The sequence below is a fragment of the Notechis scutatus genome, chromosome Z (genome assembly GCF_049901735.1).
Source record: "Notechis scutatus isolate UNSWTSFEM ecotype Mainland chromosome Z, rNotScu1.2, whole genome shotgun sequence".
Lineage (NCBI taxonomy): Eukaryota > Metazoa > Chordata > Lepidosauria > Squamata > Elapidae > Notechis > Notechis scutatus.
The window spans coordinates 34727129-34748721 of NC_142025.1; the positions used below are offsets into that span (position 1 = coordinate 34727129).

The following is a 21593-nucleotide window of genomic DNA, read 5'->3' on the forward strand; positions in this document are numbered from 1 at the left end:
TGAAATCTTTTGCTTTGTGCTTGAATAGAAAGATCTATCAAGAACCAATGAAATATATACAGTGTTCTGTCTCCATACAGGTAACGAATTAGGAATTCCAGAAGAAGAATTAATAGAAGTATCTGAAGTTGATGAAGGTTTTTACTCTAGAGCTACTTCTACTACAAGTCATTCTATTTCATCAAAAAGTAGCAGCAACACCAGTAATAAAACTATAATGGGCAAGAGTCAACGAAGGCTTGGAGGAAACAAAGTTGGAGGAAAAGAAAAAGATATCTGTGCTGAATCCTTCAAAGAACATTTATCTCACAAACAAAATCAGAGGGCATTAAGTGAAAATCTAGAGCTTCTCTCTTTAAAAAGGCTGACTCTAACTAGCAGCCAATCCTTGCCAAAATCAGGAAGTCATAGCTTGGCTAGAACTAGCACTACTCTTTTTAGTAAATCATTTGAGCAGGTCTGTGGTGGTGTGATCCCAAGTAATCATAATGGCACAGAAACAAATAGGCTTTCAGTGTGCAGTTTACAAGAAGGAAATCTGATATTTGAAACTGAAAGAATAGACCTTACAGTTCCAAACAAACAATCTAATCAGCAGCGACTACCTACTATCAGCATTACTATCTCAACAGACCAATAACCTCCAACTAATGTTGCTGTGTAGAAGAGCCATTCAATGATAGTACTGCATGTTAGGATCCCTCAAGCTCTTTTTTTAGTCAACTAAATTGCATCAGGTTACCGTATTTTTCAGACTATAAGATGCTCTGAAGTATAAGACGCACCTAACTTTTGGGGAGGAAAACAAGAAAAAAAATCTGCCTCTGCCTCCCAACAATTTGTTTCCTTGCAGCAAACAACCTGGTCAGCTTCAGCACTCCTTGATTAGCACAAGCAGCTGATAGTTGGTGGATCGGCCTCCAGGCAATCAATCAACTGTTTCAGGCTGCAGGGATCGCCATCACCGCCTCCGCATGCCGCATTTTCAGCCTCCGCACCCAGTTTTCGGCCTCTATGCCCATTCCAGGCAGGGATCGGAACAGGTTGAAAATGGGGTGCACGGAGACCGAAAACGTGATGCAGAGGCCAAAAATGGGGCATGTGGAGGTGGCAATGGCGATCCCTGCAGCCTGAAATAGCTGATCATCAGGAGGCAGATCCAACCGACAATCAGCTGCTTGTGCTAATCAGGCTGTGCTGAAGCTGACCAGGCTGTTTGCTGCAGAGGCATATTGCTGGGAGGCAGAGGTTGAAGGATGGGGGCTGGCAAGTGGGCGAGGCTTCAGCAACATTAGCTCTATAAGATACACAGCCATTTCCACACACTTTTTTTTGGGGGGGGGGGGAGTGCATCTTATACACTGAAAAATATGGTACTTGTTTTACAATAGTATAACCTAAATTCAGTGATTAAATGTTAAAATGGAATAGTATGGATAATTCTAGTAAATACAATATTGATGTTTTAATATGGATAAATTTAGGAATTAATTTGCTCAGCAGGTAAATTGTATTGGAAAATGAATGTGTCATAGACCTCTATCAGATGAAATCTTTGGTATCACTGCTATTTCTGGCAGCTGGAATTATTTTAGTCATTATTAGATGTGATTTAGAATTGGTTTGCCAGTTCCATACTTAAAAGCAAGAACCTTCTTTGTTAGGCACCCTGATACAGGTCAGTTTAAGTAGCAGCTGACATTTGGAAAACAATATTCAGATCTGTGTACACAATGTGGTATAAAAAAAATTAATGTGTCATTATTGTGCCACTATTTTCAAATTGTAACTATGAAAATAGCTACAGTATTCCAATATATGCAAATCTTTTCTGCCCGTAGTAACAGCAATTAATATTTTACAATATACAGCATCTACTGTACATATATTAATATTTTCTAATACTATGAAGAGAATATTTATTTTTACCTTTCCCATCATCCCAGATCTAGACAGTTAATACTCTGCACTGGTCTATCCTAATATGATTGATCCAGCTGCCAAAGGTATATTTGCTGTCACATTTAAACCATGACTAAAATGGGTGCAATTCATTGTTTGTATTAATTTGTATGTACAGAAAGTATTGGTGTTGTAAAACTGTTTTGGGCTTAGAATATGGGTGCCAAACTCACGATGTCACATTATCACGTGATATATTGTGACTTTCCCTTCCTTTGTTAAACCGGGGGTAGGCATGATCAGTGCATGTTGTATCTGACCTATGGGCTGCAAGTTTGACACCCCTGGCTTAGAATATACAGTAGGTCTTGGCATAGTGCACAAAGAGATCAGTTGGAAGAGACAAAAGGTATTAATCTTCATTTGGGACGGGCTAAAGTTCTTTTATAATGCCAGTGAATTCAAAATGATTAGGATGATAGTTATTTTTGGGTGTTAAGAGTTTGTAAACCAACCTAAGAAACAACAATACAATATTTGCTTCTGAAATTGAACAGAGATATTAATCTTAAATATTTTAGCATTTTTAAGAATAGTGTGGATTAGAATTATTTTTTATTTTACTCCTTGCATCAAACTGGTTTTAAAATTGCATCACATTTAAATCGTAAGCTTTACATTATATGGGAAATAGGTCATGACGATTAACAGATGATACAATATTTTGGAAGGAAAAGATTTAGTTTTGTCTGGCATTTTTATTTTTGCATGGCCGTATTGATAATTTCCCTAATTTTGCACCCTCCTTCCCCTCTGGTTTTAGCTAATTAGTTTATAACAACTTCTGCGGGATTGAAGAATGTATATGAACATTGGCATCACATTCTAGTGCTTCCTAAATGTTCATGAATCTTTGAATCCTAGTGCAAGAGTAACATTGCTTATTTTTATTCCTCCCACCCACTGCTTTTTGCAGTTGCTTTTCAACCAAAACATTTCTAACACAGATTTTATACTTCTGTTTTTAAGTAAGAAGCAGCTTGATAGACTGTTTTTATATTAACTGTATCATGTACTTAGAAATTCTATTTGTATTCAAAGAGAGATTTTTCAAATTTCCAGAGACCCAATTTTTTAAATAAATAGTTGAATTTTTTTTGGCAATTGTTTGTATTTGACATTTTTGGAAACTTTCCATTTTCTGAAATAACTGAAATTTAAAATGGACAAAACCTAACTAATTTTATGAAATCTCTGGGATGTTTATTATAACAGTATTAATTCATCCTTACACAATTTTCTACATATTTTATGGTTTACTAGCATTATATTAAACATTTATTTTGAATAATTAGTTTCTGTGCAGGAATATACAGCCATTGTAGATGAAAGCTATTTGAATTTATCTTATAGTTCATTATTTAAAATTCCACAAGATGGAAGTAAAATATTTGTAGTACTAAAGTTTTAGGACTCTAGAAAACATTTTTGTTTTGAGTAAAAACAATTTTTTATACATTCAAATAATTTAGAATTTCCCCAAAAGATGATGGAATAAAACATCTATAAATTTAAGTTGCTTGAATAGTCTTTGAACAAGCATATGTACAGCTATCTATTCCACCTGGTAATAATACATATATAAATGTATTGTACGTATACATAGTTAATTACATTTATGCACAATCAAAATTGAAAGAGTGAAAACCCAGAAAATATGAAATTCATACAAAATGCACAGTAGAGTGATACTAATAAAATGTTTCTCATAACTTTGGAAAAGCACAATGTATTGAAATATTTTAGCAGAATATTAATGAGGTATTCATATTTTGATTGAGTGCAATATATGATTTTTTTGTGATTGACATTCTTGGTTTTCATATGTTAAACTGAAAATGAAGTAAACTCTTCTGTGGTACAGTAACTGTAGGTTTTTGTAAAGGTCCCTTTCTATTTATTGAATATATAAATTAGTTCTGTGAATTTTTCAACTAAATTGCAATTTACAAGGATGAATACCACTTAACAAATTATTAACAGTATAAAACAACAAAATGTGCTAACCACTTTTACAGTATACACTTGTGACCATATCCTGCTTTAATAACCAGGTGTTTTCTGTATTTTACTAACTGAACTGTTTAGTTCAAGTTTGTATTTCCATGATAAAACTATCACCTTTAATATTGATTTACTTAGTTTGTAAATATTGTTTTTAGTTACTGAAATAGTTTACATTGATGATGAGATGATGATGATGTAAGTACCTGTCACATTGGATTTAAGCAGTATTGGAATTGCAAATGGTGATAGAGTAACCCACTTAGTCATGATCTCAATAAAAATCAGTCCTCTGTTTTTGTTTGCTTATTTTATCCATGGCTTACACTTTGTTTATTTTATTCCTATCCCTCTTCAGGTGCCAGAACAAAATAATAACTAAAAAGTAAAAACTATAATAAACAATAAATTAACCCTATTTTTAAATACTAGATACAAAAAAAAATCAAGTTAAAAAAAAGTTAAAAGTTTAATTAAAGAAACAGAAAAAAGAAATAGGCAAATTGAAATAGTTATTCCATAAATCTCTAGTTTAATAGACATGTCATTACCTTCCCATTAACTTTGCTTGTCAGATGATTACATGACTCTTGGACACTACAATTCTTATAAATAGCCACTGTAATTGAGCTGTCACTAAATATATGATTACAAGTTGAGGACTACCTGTATTAGAAGGTGATCTTTTAAATAGCTGGGCCTAAATGTTCTTTTACTTTACCTTCAACTATATAATAAATACATAATCCAGTAATTATTTATTACTCAACAGAAAGTTCAAAAGAGAAGTCTGAGCTACTAAGTTAATTTACTGGATGCATTTAATACAAAAGGAAATGAAGAAAATGAAAGAACCTGCTTTGATCTGACAATTGTTTTTTCCAGAAGTTTAAAATATTAATATATTGCTTATATGAATAAGGTAATATTTCTAATACTGCTTCTCCTTTTATAAAATCTCAGAGTAATAATAAAATTATCCTCTCCATTCTAGTTTATACATGTAATAACATTCTTGCATTTTTGTAATTTTTATTGACTATATTGGTTTTTTTTTAGTATACTATTGGAACACATACACACAAACATACACCTTGAATTTTTTTGTAATTATGAATGTATGGAGTTCTTTGGAAAATTAATCAGAGTTTAATTCAAGTCTGCCCTCCAGTGTCCCCCAAATAGTTGCTTAGCGATAAATAAAATTATAATTCTATCAAGGAGATCAGCTGACCAACATTACTTTCTAAATCTAAAACATCTGGTGTATATAATACTACAGTTAGGAGATACATTTTAAAACTATTTGCATTCCTCTAGCAAGATTGCCAAATACTATAATTTCACTAAAGTAACTGATGAACATTCAAAATTCTTAACTACAATAGATATAAAAAGTCTACATACACATCTATTAAAATGCTAGGCATTTTAGATGTAAAAAAACCAGACCAAGATAAATCACTTAAGACTTTTTTCCATCTTTCATATAATACATAAGCTATACACTTCAATTGAAAAACTAATTGAAATCTTCCAGGGGAAAAAAATAAAAATAAGAAACAATAATATGGTTCCATAAGTATGCTTCGAAGTAGAGATGTGGCTGTGTTCAGAATTTAACCAATCACATTCAAACTAATGTTTAGTTGTAGTTAGTACACACCTGCTGTCAATTAGTAACTAATCAAGCCATATAAAGTCCAGCTGTTCTAGCATTTTTCTGACATTTACTCAGTTGCCTCTTGGAGCAAAAGCCATGGTCTTCAAAGAGCTTCAAACAAAGCTTCAAACAAAGCAACAAAGGAATCTTCACTGTTGGAAGGTATCCATTAGGAGAAAGGTACAAAACAGTTTCCAAGGCATCAGATATATCATGGAACACAGTGAAGACAGTCATCAATAAGTACAGAAAATATGACATAACTGACATGACAGAACTGAATGTTCCTCCAAAATTCATGAAAACTCCCCCCAAGAAAACTGGTCGAGGGCTGGCAAGCTTACAGTAACGTTAAAAAAGTTGCAGGAATCTGTGGCAAATACTGGTTGTGTACTACATGTGACAACAACTTCCTGTATTCTTCATATATTCAAACCTGGTTACATTTCACAAAAACCTACATCAAGTTGGACAGAAGCATGTGGGAAAATGTGTTATGCTCTGATGAGACCAACCTTGAACTTTTTGGCCATAACTCCAAAAAGTATGTTTGATGTAAAAACAACACTATGCATCATCAAAAATACACCATACCTGCAGTGAAGCATGGTGGTGGCAGTTTATTGCTTTGGGGGTGCTTTTCTTCAGCTGGAACTGGACTTTAGTCAAGATGGAATTTGCAACTGATCCAAATTTCAGTCAATTTTGGTGCAAAACTTCCAATGTTGAAGATGAAGAGAAATTTCATCAACACATCCCAAAACACATCTCCACATCAAAGGAATTACTTCAACATAAGATCAAAGTTTTGGAATGACCCAGCCAGAGCAAGGACTGGATCCAATTGAAAATATGGAGGGTGACTTGAAGAGGGCTGTGCATAGGAGATGCCTTTGCAATCTGAGAAATCTGTAGCACTTTTGCAAGAGTGAGCAATGGTTCCCAAGGCAAGATGTGCCATGTTGATAGGCTCCCTACTGACCTGTCTCCGATTTTCCCTTTTGGGGGAAGGTGGTTGAGAAGGTGGTTGCGTGGCAGCTCGAGGTTTCTGGATGAAATGTATTATCTAGACCCCTATCAGTCAGGATTCAGGCCTGGACACGGAACAGAAACAATATTGCTCACACTTTTTGATAAATCTCTGGCAGGAGTGGGATAGGGGTAGTGCATCCATTCTTGCTTTACTTGATCTCTCATTGACTTTTGATAACATTGGTCATGGTATCCTTCTGAAGCACCTTCAAGAAATAGGAGTAGCAAGCCCTGTGCTATCCTAGTTCATTTTCTCCCTCTGTGGTCCATGGAGAATTGCCAACTTTGGTCTTGGATGGGGTAACACTACCCCAAACAGACCCTATGTGTAATCTGGGGGTTCTCCTGGTCTTGCGACTCCTGCTTTTGCACCAGTTATACCCTTTCCTAGACCAACAAGCCTTCTCACGGTCACTCATGCCCTAGTCACCTCCCATCATGACTATTGCAACACACTCTACATGGGACTTCCCCTGAAGAGCATCTGGAAGCTTCAGTTGGTACAAAATGCAGCAGCCCACATGATTTTGTGCAGACCTCAATGTACATGTTTTATCTCTCCTGCATTGGTTGGCAATTTGCTTCCAGGTGCAATTCAAGGTGCTGGTTGTCTCCGTTAAAGCCCTTCATGGCTTGGAACCAGGTTATCTGAGGAAACATCTCTTGCCAGTCATATATACCCGACCCACTAGGGTGGGAAGGCAAGAAATGTTGCGGGTTCAATCCCCTAGGGCAGTGGTGGCTAACCTTTTTGAGCTCCTGTGCATGTTCACATGCCAGCACCCAGAAGGCAATGTGCCCCCACCTCCTGCCCATGTGTGCGCAATCCCTCCCTGCCCCCCACCATCACCCCTTACCTGCACTGCGCCTCACAGCTGATTTTCGGCTGGTTTGAGGCCTTTTTCGGCCTCCCAGAGGCTTGAAAAAAGCCTCTGCAGGCCGAATAAGCCCGTTTTGACATTTTCGGTATTACAGGAAGTGACAAAACAGGCCTATTCGGCCACCCAGAGGTTTTTTCAAGCCTCTGGGTGGCCGAAAAAGGCCTCAAACTAGCCGAAAATCAGCTATAAGGCACGTGCATGCGCAGTGAGGTAAGTTTGCCTGCAGTTCACGTGCCAGCTCAAATGGCTTGGTGTGCCACCTGTGGCACGTGTGCCATAAGTTTGCCATCACGGCCCTAGGGCGATACATCAGAAGGTCCAGAAGAAGGGCCTTCTCCATGGTGGCTCCCTCTTTCTGGAACATCATTCCCCCGGAGATTAGGTTGGCCCCATTCTAACACTCTTCCAGAAGAGGTTGAAGACATGGTTCTGCTAGTGGGCTTGGGGAACCCAGAGTGGGATGGAGCCCACTAAATGGCTTGTATGAATATGTGTTGTTGCCAAGAGGGGGTGGGTAGGTGGCTATTATTTATTTTATTATTTTCTTTTATTATTCTTTTTATATATTTTTATATTTGTATAAGCTGCCTTGAGTTTCCATAGGCAAGTAGGTGGGAATATAAATTTTCTTTAAAAAAAAAAAAAGACTGCTGTCATAAAATCAAAAGATGCTCTAGCAAAGTACTACTTTAAGGGTATGCACACTTATGCAACCATGTTATTATGTTTTTTGTTATTTTGCTCCCTAAAAAAGATTAGTTTATTTTTCAATTGAATTGTTCAGTTGACAATGTTTAAGGTGAAAAAAATTCAGAAGTCATTGATCTTGGTCTGATTTTTTTTTATATTTCAAAAATTTTAACAAGCGTGTAAACTTTTTATATTCATTGTATGTTCTTTAATTCTATGTAATATGACATTTCTAAGAAGATATTGTATATAAACAAATTTTATGTACAACAATTATCTATTATACAATATAAAAGAAATTAACGATAGGTATAATTGTTGGACAATAGACAGTATTATTTAGCAATTAGAATTAGAAAAACAAAAAGTTTTGTTAAATCCAGGAAACAAAGAAAATGTGAGAAAGAAGCTAAAACTGTCTCTGTCTTTATTCCCTAGGTTATAAGAGGGATGGAAGAGAAAATAGTCAGGCTTTGAAGATTCAGATAAATGCCTAATAAAATCCCACTGTTTCTGTCCAGTGGTCCCAATGGGACTTTCCTACTCAAAGGATTGACAGACATTTTCCCGTAAGGATCTCCGTTATTTGCAATTTGTTTAATAGGTTTTTTTTCTTTTACATTAGCTGTTTTTTTTTTTTTTGGAGTATGCAAATTTTGGAGAATTATGGAGTATGCAAATTTTCCTAAAAGGAAAACATTCTAAAAGTGCCAAGGGGGGTTCAACTAGTCACTCACTCTTAGCCCAAGTTACCTCACAGAGTGGTTTTTGTAAGGAAAATAGGAGGAAGAATAATATTGGGTGTATTTGCACTCTGAGAAACAAATGGCCTTGGTATTTCTAGATGCACAAAAAGCTTTTGATAATGTAAATTGGCAGTTTATGATATCACAAATGGAACAAATGGGATTTGGTGGAAAATTTGTTGAAGCTATAAAGGCAATATATCATAAGCAATCTGCCTAAGTAATGATAAATGGAGATTTAACAGATATTAGAAAAGGAACCAAACAAAGATGTCCGCTGTCGCCTTTACTGTTTGTCTTGACTCTTGAACTATTAAATAGAAATATTAGAGACGATAGCGAAATAAAAGGAATGAAAATAAAAAAGAGGAATACAAGTTACAGGCATTCGCAGATGATCTGGTTTTTATATTAGAGGAACCATTAAAAACAGCACCTAAACTAATAGAAAAGATTGAAGAATATGGACAAGTAGCAGGATTGTAATTAAATAAAGATAAAACTAAGATTTTAGTTAAAAATATGGTGGAAAAACAAAATAAGGAATTGATGGACAGATTGAATATCCAGATCCCAAATAAAATTAAATATTTAGGAATACAATTTACAGCAAGATGCGGAACACTCAAAGAAGACAATTATTATAAACTCAAACAGTAGATCATGACAATTACCAAGGATTTTATGTTTGTTTCAGACAATCCCAATTAAACAAAGAATACTTTGAAGATTTAAACAAAATAATATTGAAGTATATATGGCAGGGCAAAAAGGCAAGAATTAAGTTAAAATTGTTACAAGATGAGGTTTTGGATCAAGAAGAGGTTTTGGTTTACCCAATTGAGAATTATACTATCAGGTGACAACATTGATGTGAGGGAAAGAATGGATTGTTTTAAGAAATACTAGACTGTTAACATTAGAAGGTCATGGTTTATTATTGGGATGGCACGCCTTTTTATGGTATAGGGAAAGCAAAACACATGGGTATTTTAGGAGACATTATATTCGTGATGCTTTATTATTAATATGGCAGAAAATGAGGAAACAACATTACATGAAAATAGCAATGTGGTTGTCAACTATAGAGGCATTTGCATATCCAATTGTTTATAGAATGGAACAAACAGTAAGATATAGTTAAATATTAAATGAAGAGGGTGAACTCAAATCTAGAACTAGAGGAACAAGGAATAGAGATGAATTGGTATTCTTATATGCAAATACATTTTAGATATGATAAAGATCGTAGAAGGTTTTTACAATGAGCTTACTGAATTAGATGGAATTTTGACAGGTACTGATGAGAAGGTGATCAAAAAAATATATGGATATTTACTTGGAGTTAAAACTAGAAGAACAAGTTAAAGAAACAATGATTGCATGGGGGAAAATTTTGGATATGGGATAGATTTAGAAAGATGGCAGAAATTATGGTCTCAAAATTATAAAATAACAATGTCAGAAGCATATAAAGAGAATTTGTATAAGATGTTTTACAGGTGGTATCTACCCCCCGGCAAGAATAGCAAAGATGTTTAAGAACAAATCAGTGAAATGTTGGAAGGGTCATCAGATACCTGGATCATACCATCACATGTGGTGGACTTGTGTAGAAGTCAGGAGATACTGGACTAAAATTCATACATGGTTGGAAAAAATGACAAAACAGCACATAGACTTGAAACCAAAGATATTTTTATTGGGTATCTTATCTGAAGGATATAGTAAAGAATTGATATATCTGATTATAAATGTATTAACAGCAGCTAGAACTGTATTTGCCAGAAATTGGAAAAGTGAAAAAATTCCGATAGGAGGTGATTAAGAAAATAATGGAATGTGCAGAAATGAGTAAATTGACATTAGCAATTAGAGAGCAAGAAGATAAAGAATACTATAAAATTTGGGATTTATTTTATCAATGGCTACATAGGAAAACAGGAAAATAAAATATAATACAACATTATAATATTATAATAATGATAAGACAATGTAATGATAAGTTATAATTGATTACAATGAAATGAATATTATGAATTAGGTTTTGTAAAGTTGAGATTTGCTCGAAAAGGATGATATGAACTTGCAAACAAAGTCTAATAAGAAGTTATAATGTGTCTGGTTGATTTATATAACATGCATTTTGAACTTTAACAATGCATTTTGAAGGGAAAGACTGTTGATATTGTGCACAAAAGATATGTACCAACCAACACACTGTACAATGGAAAGATGGTTTTATTTGATGTTTTATGTTTGTATATGTCAATGTTTGTTGTCAAAATAAAATAAAAAACTTTTTATGAAAAAAAAAAGAATATTGGGTATTGGCTGCCTTAGTTATAAAAATAATAAAGACAGGGTATAAACAAACCAAAATCCATGAATCCCCACATTATGGTACTGACATTGATGCATGTTTGGTAGGCAAGTTTTTTCTGAGAAATCTGAGGATGTAGATGTGTGTGGAAATGATCAGTGCCTCTGGTCAATTTGGTGGGCGGCCAGCACTGTTTGTCCTAATTACTTGGCCAGCAGGAAAAACAGAAAAGCAGCAGCAGTCAAAGGAGCTGGCACAATGGCAGAAGACCAAGTGGTGGAAAAAACCATGTAGATTTCTATCAATTTCTCTCTGAGTGGCAAAAGAATGGGACTGCTTCAGGCAGTGGCTTCTCCATTAGAGAGGCTCCTTGTTGAATGGGTGGCAGGCAGTAGAGTTCAGAAGTGCTATGGATCAGCTGCCTTTGCTCCAGCTGATGGGTGAAACAGAACGACTCCAGAGAACACAGCAGGATGGCAGAATGAGTGGCAACGGACTAGCACTTAGCCCATATTCTCCATCTATTCTCTGCTATTTTACAGAGAATATAATGATAAGCTGGGCAAAACAGGGCAAGGACAATGCAGCCACTACAAGGTCCTGGCTGTTGGGAGTTTTCAATCAGTGAAGAGCTCAGATGGCCAGGCAGCTTGTGGTAATGGAAGTAGGAACAAGAGCAAGGCAGCAGACCTGTGGGGGGCTGTCTTGTGTCTTACAGTTGCCATTTGTCTAGTAACATGGTAAAGCAGCCATTTTGGAGGATTCACTTACATGTCTGAGAGCACTTGGGATTGAAGCTGGCACATGGATTTATATGGAACAGGATATATATATATAAGGTTTATTACATACCTGATGAAGTTATTGTGGTTTCTGAGGAAACTTGAGGTTTTTCATGAAGCTCTGACACACAGTTTGGTTGGTGCTCTCATTATTCCTTGGAATAAAAAGGCAATGGGATGTTGGACCAAATTTTGCCTTGTGGACTCTGTGCACATGGATCTTGCAGAGTGCCATCGTTTACTGAACTACTCCGAGAGATGAAGTGACACCAGAGATGCCTAGAGCACAGATGAAAGAAGACAAAAAATGAAGTTGACTGAGCAACAGAAAGAGCCTATGTTAAGACTAAACTTGTGGCCGTAAGGGTGGCAAAGTGTACTTACTTCTCTACCCTTAGTGCATCTGCAGATATCTATCCAGTGGCTTTCTTTTTGTTTTCGGTAATCAGGCTCCACATGGTTGAGCAGCTTTTGCAGGGCTGCAGTGAGGAACATTTTCAGTAACTGTCAAATAATCCGAATTCACTCAAAGTTTTATTCTGGCTGGGCAGATCCTTGGAAGTGACAGACTTATATCTGAGCTCTATTATTAGGAAAACAAATGATCCCAAGAAAATAAGACAGGGTTCTCCTGGTCCAGACTGAAAAGAGTTGTCCCATCTTTCAGGAGGCTTTAACCAAAAATGTAGGGCATAGTTCCAAATCCCAAGTCCCTCTGTTTGGTTAAGACCTAGGAGACGGGACAGCCCTTTTCTGTCTGGGTTCAGACCAGGTATGATACTAAAACGGCATCGTTCATGCTTCCTGAACACTTTTGGAGGACTCGGGATATGGCGATGCAATTGTGCTGGCTATCCTTGATCTTTTGTCAGCTTTTGATACCATCAATCTTAATATCTTTCTAAACTGACTACAGAGGTTGTGAGTGGGAGGCACCATTTTATGATGGCTCTCCTTTCTGTGACTGCTTCTAGTTGGTATTGATGGGCAAGGAAAGAGTTAACCCTATGTCCTGCAATGTTGGGTTCCTCAAGACTTTGATCCTTATATATGAAATTGCTGTTTGAGATCATTACAGGGTGTGTCGTAACAGTACAGTGTGTGGTATGATCAGTACTCTAATGATATCAAATTAGACATCTCTATCCCTGGCTGGGCAAGTGATAATACTGCAGTATATCTAAGTGCCTGGAAACTACAAGGGTCTGGATAGGGATGAACCAACTTTGGATCAAATCTGGCAAGACCCAGTGGCTCTGGGGTTATGGTCCTCAGAGTCTGGTTATTTGTCATCTTCGACTCTGGACTGGGTTACCCTCTCCAAGATCAAAGTAGCACGCAATGTGGGGATTCTTCTGGATTCTCAGCTTCTGCTTAATGAGCAGTTAGCAGCTTTAGTCACTTTAGTCCATCTGAATTACTGCATTGCGCTTTACAAAGGGTTGAAGACCACTCAGAAGTTACAAGTGATCCAGAATGCAGCAGCATGCATAAAATTGGATCTTCACTGTTTTGCCCATGTTGTACTTTCGTTGTGGGAGTTACATTGACTCCCACTTTTCTTCTGGGTGAATGGATGGAGTGGAGAGGAAATTCTTCAGCAGGAACTAAAATCTTGAAGCCCCTTAAAAATTTTCCTTCCCCTCTCAGCACAGAGAACAAATTCTTTATGGATTTACATTTTATGACAGTTGGAAGTTATTTATGTGCCATAAAGCACCCTTTCCCAGACTGTTTTAACTTTGAATGATCAAATGACCCACTGATATTCAAGGACTACCTGTATTCTTGTTAAGTATCATGGGATTTTAAAAAATAAATTATGTATCTGTCTACATATGTAAAATTCAGAGATGACCTTTAGCAGTTCACATGAAACATATGAGATTACAGCAATTTGGATTACCACATTCAGGTTTTTGTATCTATTGTTTCTGTCTAGATTTTTTGTGGGTCCAGATTCCTTAGTCTTAATCTAAGCATCTGTGGCTTAATCTATTTGCTGAAGCTTGTTCAGTTACATGAAATCTTCAGTTATGCTCTCCCTACAAAAAAGAACAGGTTTTATTTAGACATTCAGACAATGCAATAGTAGCAAATATTTATAGCTTGGGTATAACAGAAAGGTGAACTTTGTTCGTTCTCTGAGCTTGTGGGTTGATTTCCAAATATTTTATTACCAGGCTAGGTAACATCTTCAAAGGAATTTAGGGGGTGTCAGTGTTCTTCTGTTTATAAGGTGTGTGTCTATCAAACGATGTGTTACAGATGGGTTATCTGTAAGTCATTAGTGAATCTTGTGATGGGTCTGGTGATAAGGAGATATCAGGTCAGGATCATTGGGAGGTGAATTGCTGCTGGGGAGGGTTGTGCAAGGGTTGGTTCTGTCTCTGGTTGCTGGGGATTGATTTGCATTCTGAGGGGTTTGTAGGCTGGTTGTAGATCAGTGTGTCTGTTGATGGAATTGCTTGTGGCGTGCCAGGCTTCTATGAACTCACAAGAGTGGTAGGTGGTAATATAGCTGATGATTTTTGTGTTGCTCCAATTAAACTGGTGCTGTTTGGTGTCAGTGTGGATAGAGATTAAGGATTTGGGATTGTGGCATTTGATTGTCAGCCGATGTTTCTGGATTCTGATTACATCGTTACAGAAGGATGAAAGAAACAATGTAATCTACAAAATTAACTGTAACCATTGCAACCAATTTTATGTGGGACAAACATGTCAATTAAAAACCAGAATCCGCTGACCCATCAGAAGACCCTCACTTGACATACCCACACCTGAAGCCCTTATAAACAGAAGAACACTAACAATGACATCCCCTAAACTCCTCTGAAGATGTTACCTAACCTTGTAACAAAACATTTGGAAGCTAACCCACAAGCTTGGAGAACTAACCTTCGCTATCACATTCTAGATATTCTAGAAACAAATATTAGATCATTCTACTGTGACATTCTTTCATTTAGGAACAATATTCAAGCTGCCAGTTTTCATCACAAGCAATGAATGAATTTTGCACAAACGAAACATTCTAAGTAAGCTTTGACATTCAGGATAAATTAATACTGTATATTAATTCTGAAACAAATTAAATTTCTTTAATTTAAGAGTGATATCGAGTTTCCGGTTTGGCGGCTTCGCGAGCGGTAGGGATTCGCGAAGCTGCGCGATCCCTGCCGCGCTAGCCGTTTTGGGGCTCCGACCGGACGGGTGCGGAGCAAGGCTGCCCTGCAGGGGTAGCTGAAGGTAAGGGGGATCCGGAGGAAGGGTTTGGGGGTGTTGCAGACCCCCTCCCTGGCCGGCAGAACCCCTTTACCAGGACCGGTGCAGCGGCGGTCCGTAATGGCCGCCACAAAGAAGTTGACAGCCGGGCAAGTATGCGCAGGAGGAAGAAGAGAAAGTTATTGAAAGTGAAAGTTCTTCTTGGTTGACCCAGGGCTTTGAGATTTATCTAATTTAATTCCTGGAAAAGATGGTTTTTTGATGATTTTTTCCACAAGAGAAAAAAAAAAAAGCGGCTATTTTGAGGTGCTGAAGGGAAAGTTTACTCTCCCTCCCGACGGAATTAAGCCGGAAGGGAGAGGATAAAGAAAATATATAAATTTGGATCTTGTTGGAGGAGATGCCTTGAAGACTTGAGGACAGAAATATAATCTTAATAAGGCTTTAAAATATAGATTTGGACTCTTTTTTTTTATTTGTTTGATACCACCCCTGGAAGAGGAAGGGGGAATTTTGGCTTGCTTGGATTTATTGAGGATTGTGGATTTTGGGATTGTTTTGCCTTTCTCTCGGAATATTTGGTTGGTGTAAGAAGGAAGAGGAATAAAGAAAAGAAAAGATTTATTTATAATGGCTTTCCTTTTTGAAGACCTGAGGGATGAATATGAGCAAACAAAAGCAGCCTGCAAAGATGGCATGGAAAAAGCTTTTCTATTTGTAGAAATGGCGCTGGTCAATTACCAACGGACAATGGAACAGATGGAAACGGAAGAAGAACAACAAGGAAGAGACGAAGACGCCATCTTCATTGAATCCCAAAACTTATCTAAGGAAGAAGGAAGGAAGAGAGCAAGGAAAATGAAGGACTTAAGACCTAAAAAACATTTGAGAAAGAGAAAAATATGATGCAAAATAAATATAATGATAACAAACAAGAGAAAAAGGGAACACAACAGAGAAGGGATCCCAGCAAGGCAGAGGTTAGAAGAAGAAGGGGGTAGGAAGATTTGGTGGGGGAAGAAAGAAAGGGGAAAGGCGGAGAAAAGCCTCAAAGCTTTAAAATTGGATGGGAGAAGAGGGATTTTTTTTAGAGACAAAGGATGAAATATAAATTTCTGTAAGAAAGATTCTGCTAAGGTACAGAAGATGGTATTGTAACACTTATATTTGAAATAGTAAATTAGAATGGTTTAAGATTTAATAAGAAATTAAAATGTTGAAGTTTTTAATAATGATTGATTTTTGAAATGTAATAAAATATCGAAGGAAAGGAGGATACAATGTATTTAAACATTTTTGGTGGATAGAATGTACCAAGCAGAACCAAATTGGGTATTTGTTATGTTGAATGTTAATTTTACTAACTTAGGGGGAGGATAGAAAGGCATCATACTCTAATTAGTGATTTCAGGAGAAATTCTTTTTATTATAAGAAGAGATAGAGGGATAATGAATGGGCAAAAGATACAAATTTAATGATTTAACTAAGATGGATTAAATAAGATAGAATTGTGAAGAGTGATATGTGCTATTATTTTAGCCCATGCAAAGAGAGGTAACTGGGGCCAAGGTACTTTACTAAAAGATTTTTTATGTTTGTTTGTGTTTGTTTGTGTTTTATGAGAATATTGGGGAAATTATTGTAGAAAGACAGGGAAAGATTTAATATGTAATGATTTGTTTGTTGTTGAAACTTTTAATAAAACTTGTTTTAAAAAAAAAAAGAGTGATATCATACATATCTACTAATTATTTCCTTCTTTGCAAAATATAGCTTATTAAAAAATAAATAATTTAATTTTAATGGCATGCATTTTTAGATTATACAGTCAATAGTAAAGGTTTGCTTGTAATTATCCTATAAATTCTGGGCTAAGCAATTTGTTCTGAGTCAGAGACAACAACTCACTTTTCAACAAGCCAGCAAAAATCTTGTTAGCAATGTTCACTGAACAAGGCCATTTCTTTTTCCTGGACAATCTGTATAGCTTTTTTTAAAGGTAGAATTATATGTTGAGACTGGCAATTTGAAGAAGTAAACTACCACCTTTCCCATCTTTAACCCACAATCCAATGGCTGCAGCAGGGCAGGTATGAAGTCATTGCCTAATGATGGTACAATTCTCATGTAATAACTATAACCAGGATCACTAGAACTGCTGTTTCTTAGTGGAGCACCATATGATGTTTTGCCTAATGACCACTTTGCTGGGTAGTAGACATTTTAGTCCCAATTAAAACCATTAAATGAGGACTATGTGTATTGAATTTAATAACTGCTAATAATACTTTTAACAACAGAATAACTGTTCTTAAAACATAATATTTCAATTGTAGTACTAAACAAACTATGCAACACATTTAGCATGTTTTTTGTTTTTTGTTTACCAAAGCCATGCAACTAAAGTTTCTAGGATGCAAATTATTAGCAAATAAGTAAAATGACAATAAACACAGATATAAATATGCAATCTACTTCAGCTGATATTCTGGCCTCAGAAAATCCTTTAAGCCATCATATATGGTGCATACTATTCTACAGAAATAGTTCTTTCAGTTTACTAATTTCATCTTTGGCCAGATATTCCATTTATAATAATATAGAGTACAAATACTTAATACATTTCAAATATAAATATTTATGTAATATACCTTTGCCTGGAGTGAGAGATTATGGCATAAATCTTTTATTTCCTATTACAGAATCTACAAGAAAATAAAACAAAGTTGAAGATCAATATTTTATAATAAATCTTTTTTTAAAAAAAATATTCAATGTTTCAACAAGGTAAAAACAAATTTCCACATTTGCAATGATATTGTAACAGTGTTTATACTGATTAATAACATCAATAAGCACTTTATAAGTATATGAAATTATATATATATATATATATATATATATATATATATATATATATATATATATATATATATATATATATATATATATATATATAAAATTTGTTTTCTGAGGTTCTCGCGGGTATTTGTATGTGGATCTTTGGTTATTCGGGTTTTCTCTCGCGTAAGATTCGAAGTATCTAGGCAACGTTTCGATGAAGTCTCATTCATCATCTTCAGGCTTGCTTCTTCAGCTCTGTGCTTCTCAGAGTGATGTGAGCTTTCAGCTGCTTCTTCCTTCTAACTGCCAGTGGGGGTGTGACTTGACTGGGTGGGGGCTTGGCTGCGTTCCGATTGGGTGGAGGTGTGTTCTCATTGGTTGGAGGCTTGGCTGTGTTCTGATTGGTGTCTCAGATCGGAGCCTCTCTCTTCCTTCACTTCAAAAAGTCTTTTTTATACAGGTACTTTCCTTTTGTCTCACTCTTCACTGTTACTTGTGTTGCTTTTTCAATCTTACCTTCTACCATCGATCGGTTGGGCAGCCACGTCTCCGGATCAAGTCGTGAAGACCGATCTCTTTCGCGCCTGTTTTTTGGACTTTCTCTTACAGCATTTGGGAGGCCCAGTTCTCCCCGATACCTCCGAGTCTTCTCCTCTCTATTGCCAACCCCTCCAGGATCCGAGTTCATCCTTACGGGCTACCGATCATGAAACTTTGGGCATTCAGAACGGAGCTCCCTTCGTCTGCACCTATTCAGCGTGGCACCACAACCGGAAGTCATTTTACAATAAATCTTTTAATGCATGATGGCATTATGATCCTTACAATTTCTTAAACTGATCTTTTCTTAACAAAATTTCAGATTTTTGTGCAAAATTAATTTCAAGAAACAATTACTATTTTACTATTATAATAAAATTGTATCAGTGTCTGTAGTATGAATTATATTTTTTTAATTCAGTTTTACATAAACTTACTTTCCTGCTAATCTTTAGCAGAGATGCTACAGGACTTCTTTCAAATGAAAGTTATGCAAGTAGCCCAAAATAGTAAACCAATCATCTTGAAGCGAATCCTTTTAGCAAATGACAAAAATTAAGCTATGACTACCAGACAGTAAACAACTTGACATTTCTACATATACATTATAATGGAACAAGCCACATTAATACCACTGTCTTTCCTTTCTTTTTTCCTTCCTCTCTTTTGTCTTCAATGCAATTTATCCTGCTAACCACTGATGTCAGAATGTGTTGAAACTGTGCACACCAGGATTATTGTGCTGTAAATAATACCTTTCTGCTGTAGTTAAATGTTATCCTTCCAGCAAGGCAATCTTTTCGTAGCTTACTTGTTCTTTGTGGTTAGACATTTTTCTTGGCTATAGCTGTCATGTGGGAGGCTGTTTGAAAAGCTTCCAAATTAACCGGCTCTAGAACTGAATTATACAGCATACATTAATAAAGAGGGAATAGTATTGCATACGTGCATGTAGGTTTTATATGTTTTATAGATCCAATTTAAACACAGTTGTTCAAATGTGAATCACTTTTCCAATCTTATGTTTAATTGACATTCAGTGGAATTGGCCAAGTTATTGTCACAAAATGAATAGCTAGTTACACAAACCTCATATTGCAGTACCTCATTGTTACCCTATTTCCTAGGCTACATTATTAAGTACATTTTCAATATATAAGATAATTATTAATTTATAATTATGCACCCATATTTATCTGTGGTTTCCTATTCCTTGGAAAAAAGTGAAAAGTTTATCAGGCCTTCTTTTTGGGAAAGAAATAGATAAGGAACTATGGTTGCAATAGATTGCACTACCTCAGGGGTGTCGAACTCAAGGCCAGAGAGCTGGATCTGGCCTGTGGGATGCTTAGATCTGGCCCATGGGGCTGCCCTAGAAACAGCAAAGGACCAGCCCACTCTGCCAGTGAAAAAGGAGCTCAAGAGGGCAGCATGCGGCACTCTTGAGCTCCATTTTCACTGGCAGGTGGTTGCAGGAGGCCATTACAGCTGAAAACAGAGCTTGTGAGGGCCGCACATTGCCCTCCAGAGCTCTGTTTTCACTGGCAGAGTGCTGCAGGGGGTCATCACGGCCAAAAGTGGAATCCACAAGGGCTGCATGAGGCCGTCCCGAGCTCTGTTTTTGCTGGCAAAGTGCTGCAGGAGACCATCGCCAGAAGTGGAAAATAGTGGGAACATATAATTAAGAAAACAGTCAAAATGAGCAAGTTAAAATATTATGAGATTTCCGAAAATAAACTAATAGACTAATACCTTAGCATATAACAGTGATTTAACTATGGCTGGGGAAAAAGTGGATAATTGATGTGGCAATCCCAGGAAATTGAAAATTATAAGACAAATAATTGGAGAAGATCATAAAGTATCAAGATCTGAAAATCGAATTTGAAATATTATGGCATAAGTTTTAAATGTAGAAAATCTGTGCATTAATAAAATTTTCACCTGTCAATTATAAAAGACCATGCTGCTTACATCTACAAATATATTATTAGGATATCCAAGGTTCTTGAAAGAACCCCGTATGAGATTTGCATGACAGCCAACATCATTTAAGGAACTGATAACTGAGATTTCACAATGTGTGTATATAATAATATTTTTAAAAATTGCAATAATTCTTTTGTATAATTCCTTTTTCTTAGGGAAAATCGGTGATAGATTTTTTTAAGCCTGTGGATTTTGTTTTTCCTATACAACTGCTACGTTAGGCATTGTTTTTCTAATACAACCTGAAGTCAGGCAAGCCAGCTGAATGACTATGGGTCTCAGCACAGCCCACCTCAAAGGGGCTAATTCACTGCCTTGAATTACTTATAAAGTAAAAAAGATGCGGTAACCTTTTTTAATAACAGTACTACCCAAAGGTGGGATTTTTTTTTAAAAAAAACCTGATTAATAACAATGCCCAAATTGGCTGCCCTAGAAATGTTCCGATCAACTTTCAAAAAAGTGTTTAAGTTACCATAAACGTCAGCTGTACGTTTAATCACGCACAAAGCAGGAAGGGGATCCTTACCACCGAGCGTAACGTCAGGAAATGCTTTGACACTTCCTGTAAAGAAAAAAACGCGAAAGCCCAGTCAGGCCGTCACGTGGATTGACGGTTGATGCGCGGAGAGGGGGGAATTTCCATGGCAGCGCGCGACTATTTACAGTCAGTTACTGTTAGAGGCAGCGTCACTAATCCCGTAAGAGTACAGAAGGACCCCATACCAGAAAAATACTCTTTTAACCTATTGTAACGTTAATTCATGATTTATGACCTCAACCGATATAACCATCACCTTTCCTCTTCACCTTTGTCATCAAACTCTCCAGTTTCCTCCGCCTCGGTGACGCTCCCTCCTCCCGACAGCCTTCTGGCCTCCTGAACGGAAAGCCCCGCCTCGAAGGCC

At 36.4% G+C, this 21593-nt stretch overlaps 1 protein-coding gene and 1 long non-coding RNA gene across 11 annotated transcripts in view; one reads left to right on the forward strand and one right to left on the reverse strand.

Annotated features, from left to right (window-relative positions):
• Positions 1-4263, forward strand: part of HYCC1 (hyccin PI4KA lipid kinase complex subunit 1) — a 73359-nt gene extending 69096 nt beyond the window's left edge. For all 3 annotated transcript variants that reach the window (XM_026677999.2, XM_026678003.2, XM_087946362.1), the window contains one exon: positions 81-4263. In XM_026677999.2, coding sequence (XP_026533784.1) covers positions 81-640 — 560 coding nt within the window. In that variant the 3' untranslated portion in view covers positions 641-4263. The remainder of the gene's footprint in view (positions 1-80) is intronic.
• LOC113418880 (uncharacterized) lies at positions 2511-21548 on the reverse strand. 8 transcript variants are annotated; one of them, XR_015745791.1, is made up of 6 exons: positions 21432-21548; positions 17964-18017; positions 13990-14128; positions 12468-12562; positions 12154-12362; positions 3852-5781 (listed from the first exon to the last, which is right to left on the reverse strand). It is a non-coding gene; the product is annotated as an uncharacterized LOC113418880 (long non-coding RNA). The 8 variants fall into 8 exon arrangements; XR_015745792.1 differs by having other exon boundaries at positions 3852-6723; XR_015745790.1 differs by having other exon boundaries at positions 12468-12587.
• Positions 21549-21593: the final 45 nt, after the last annotated feature.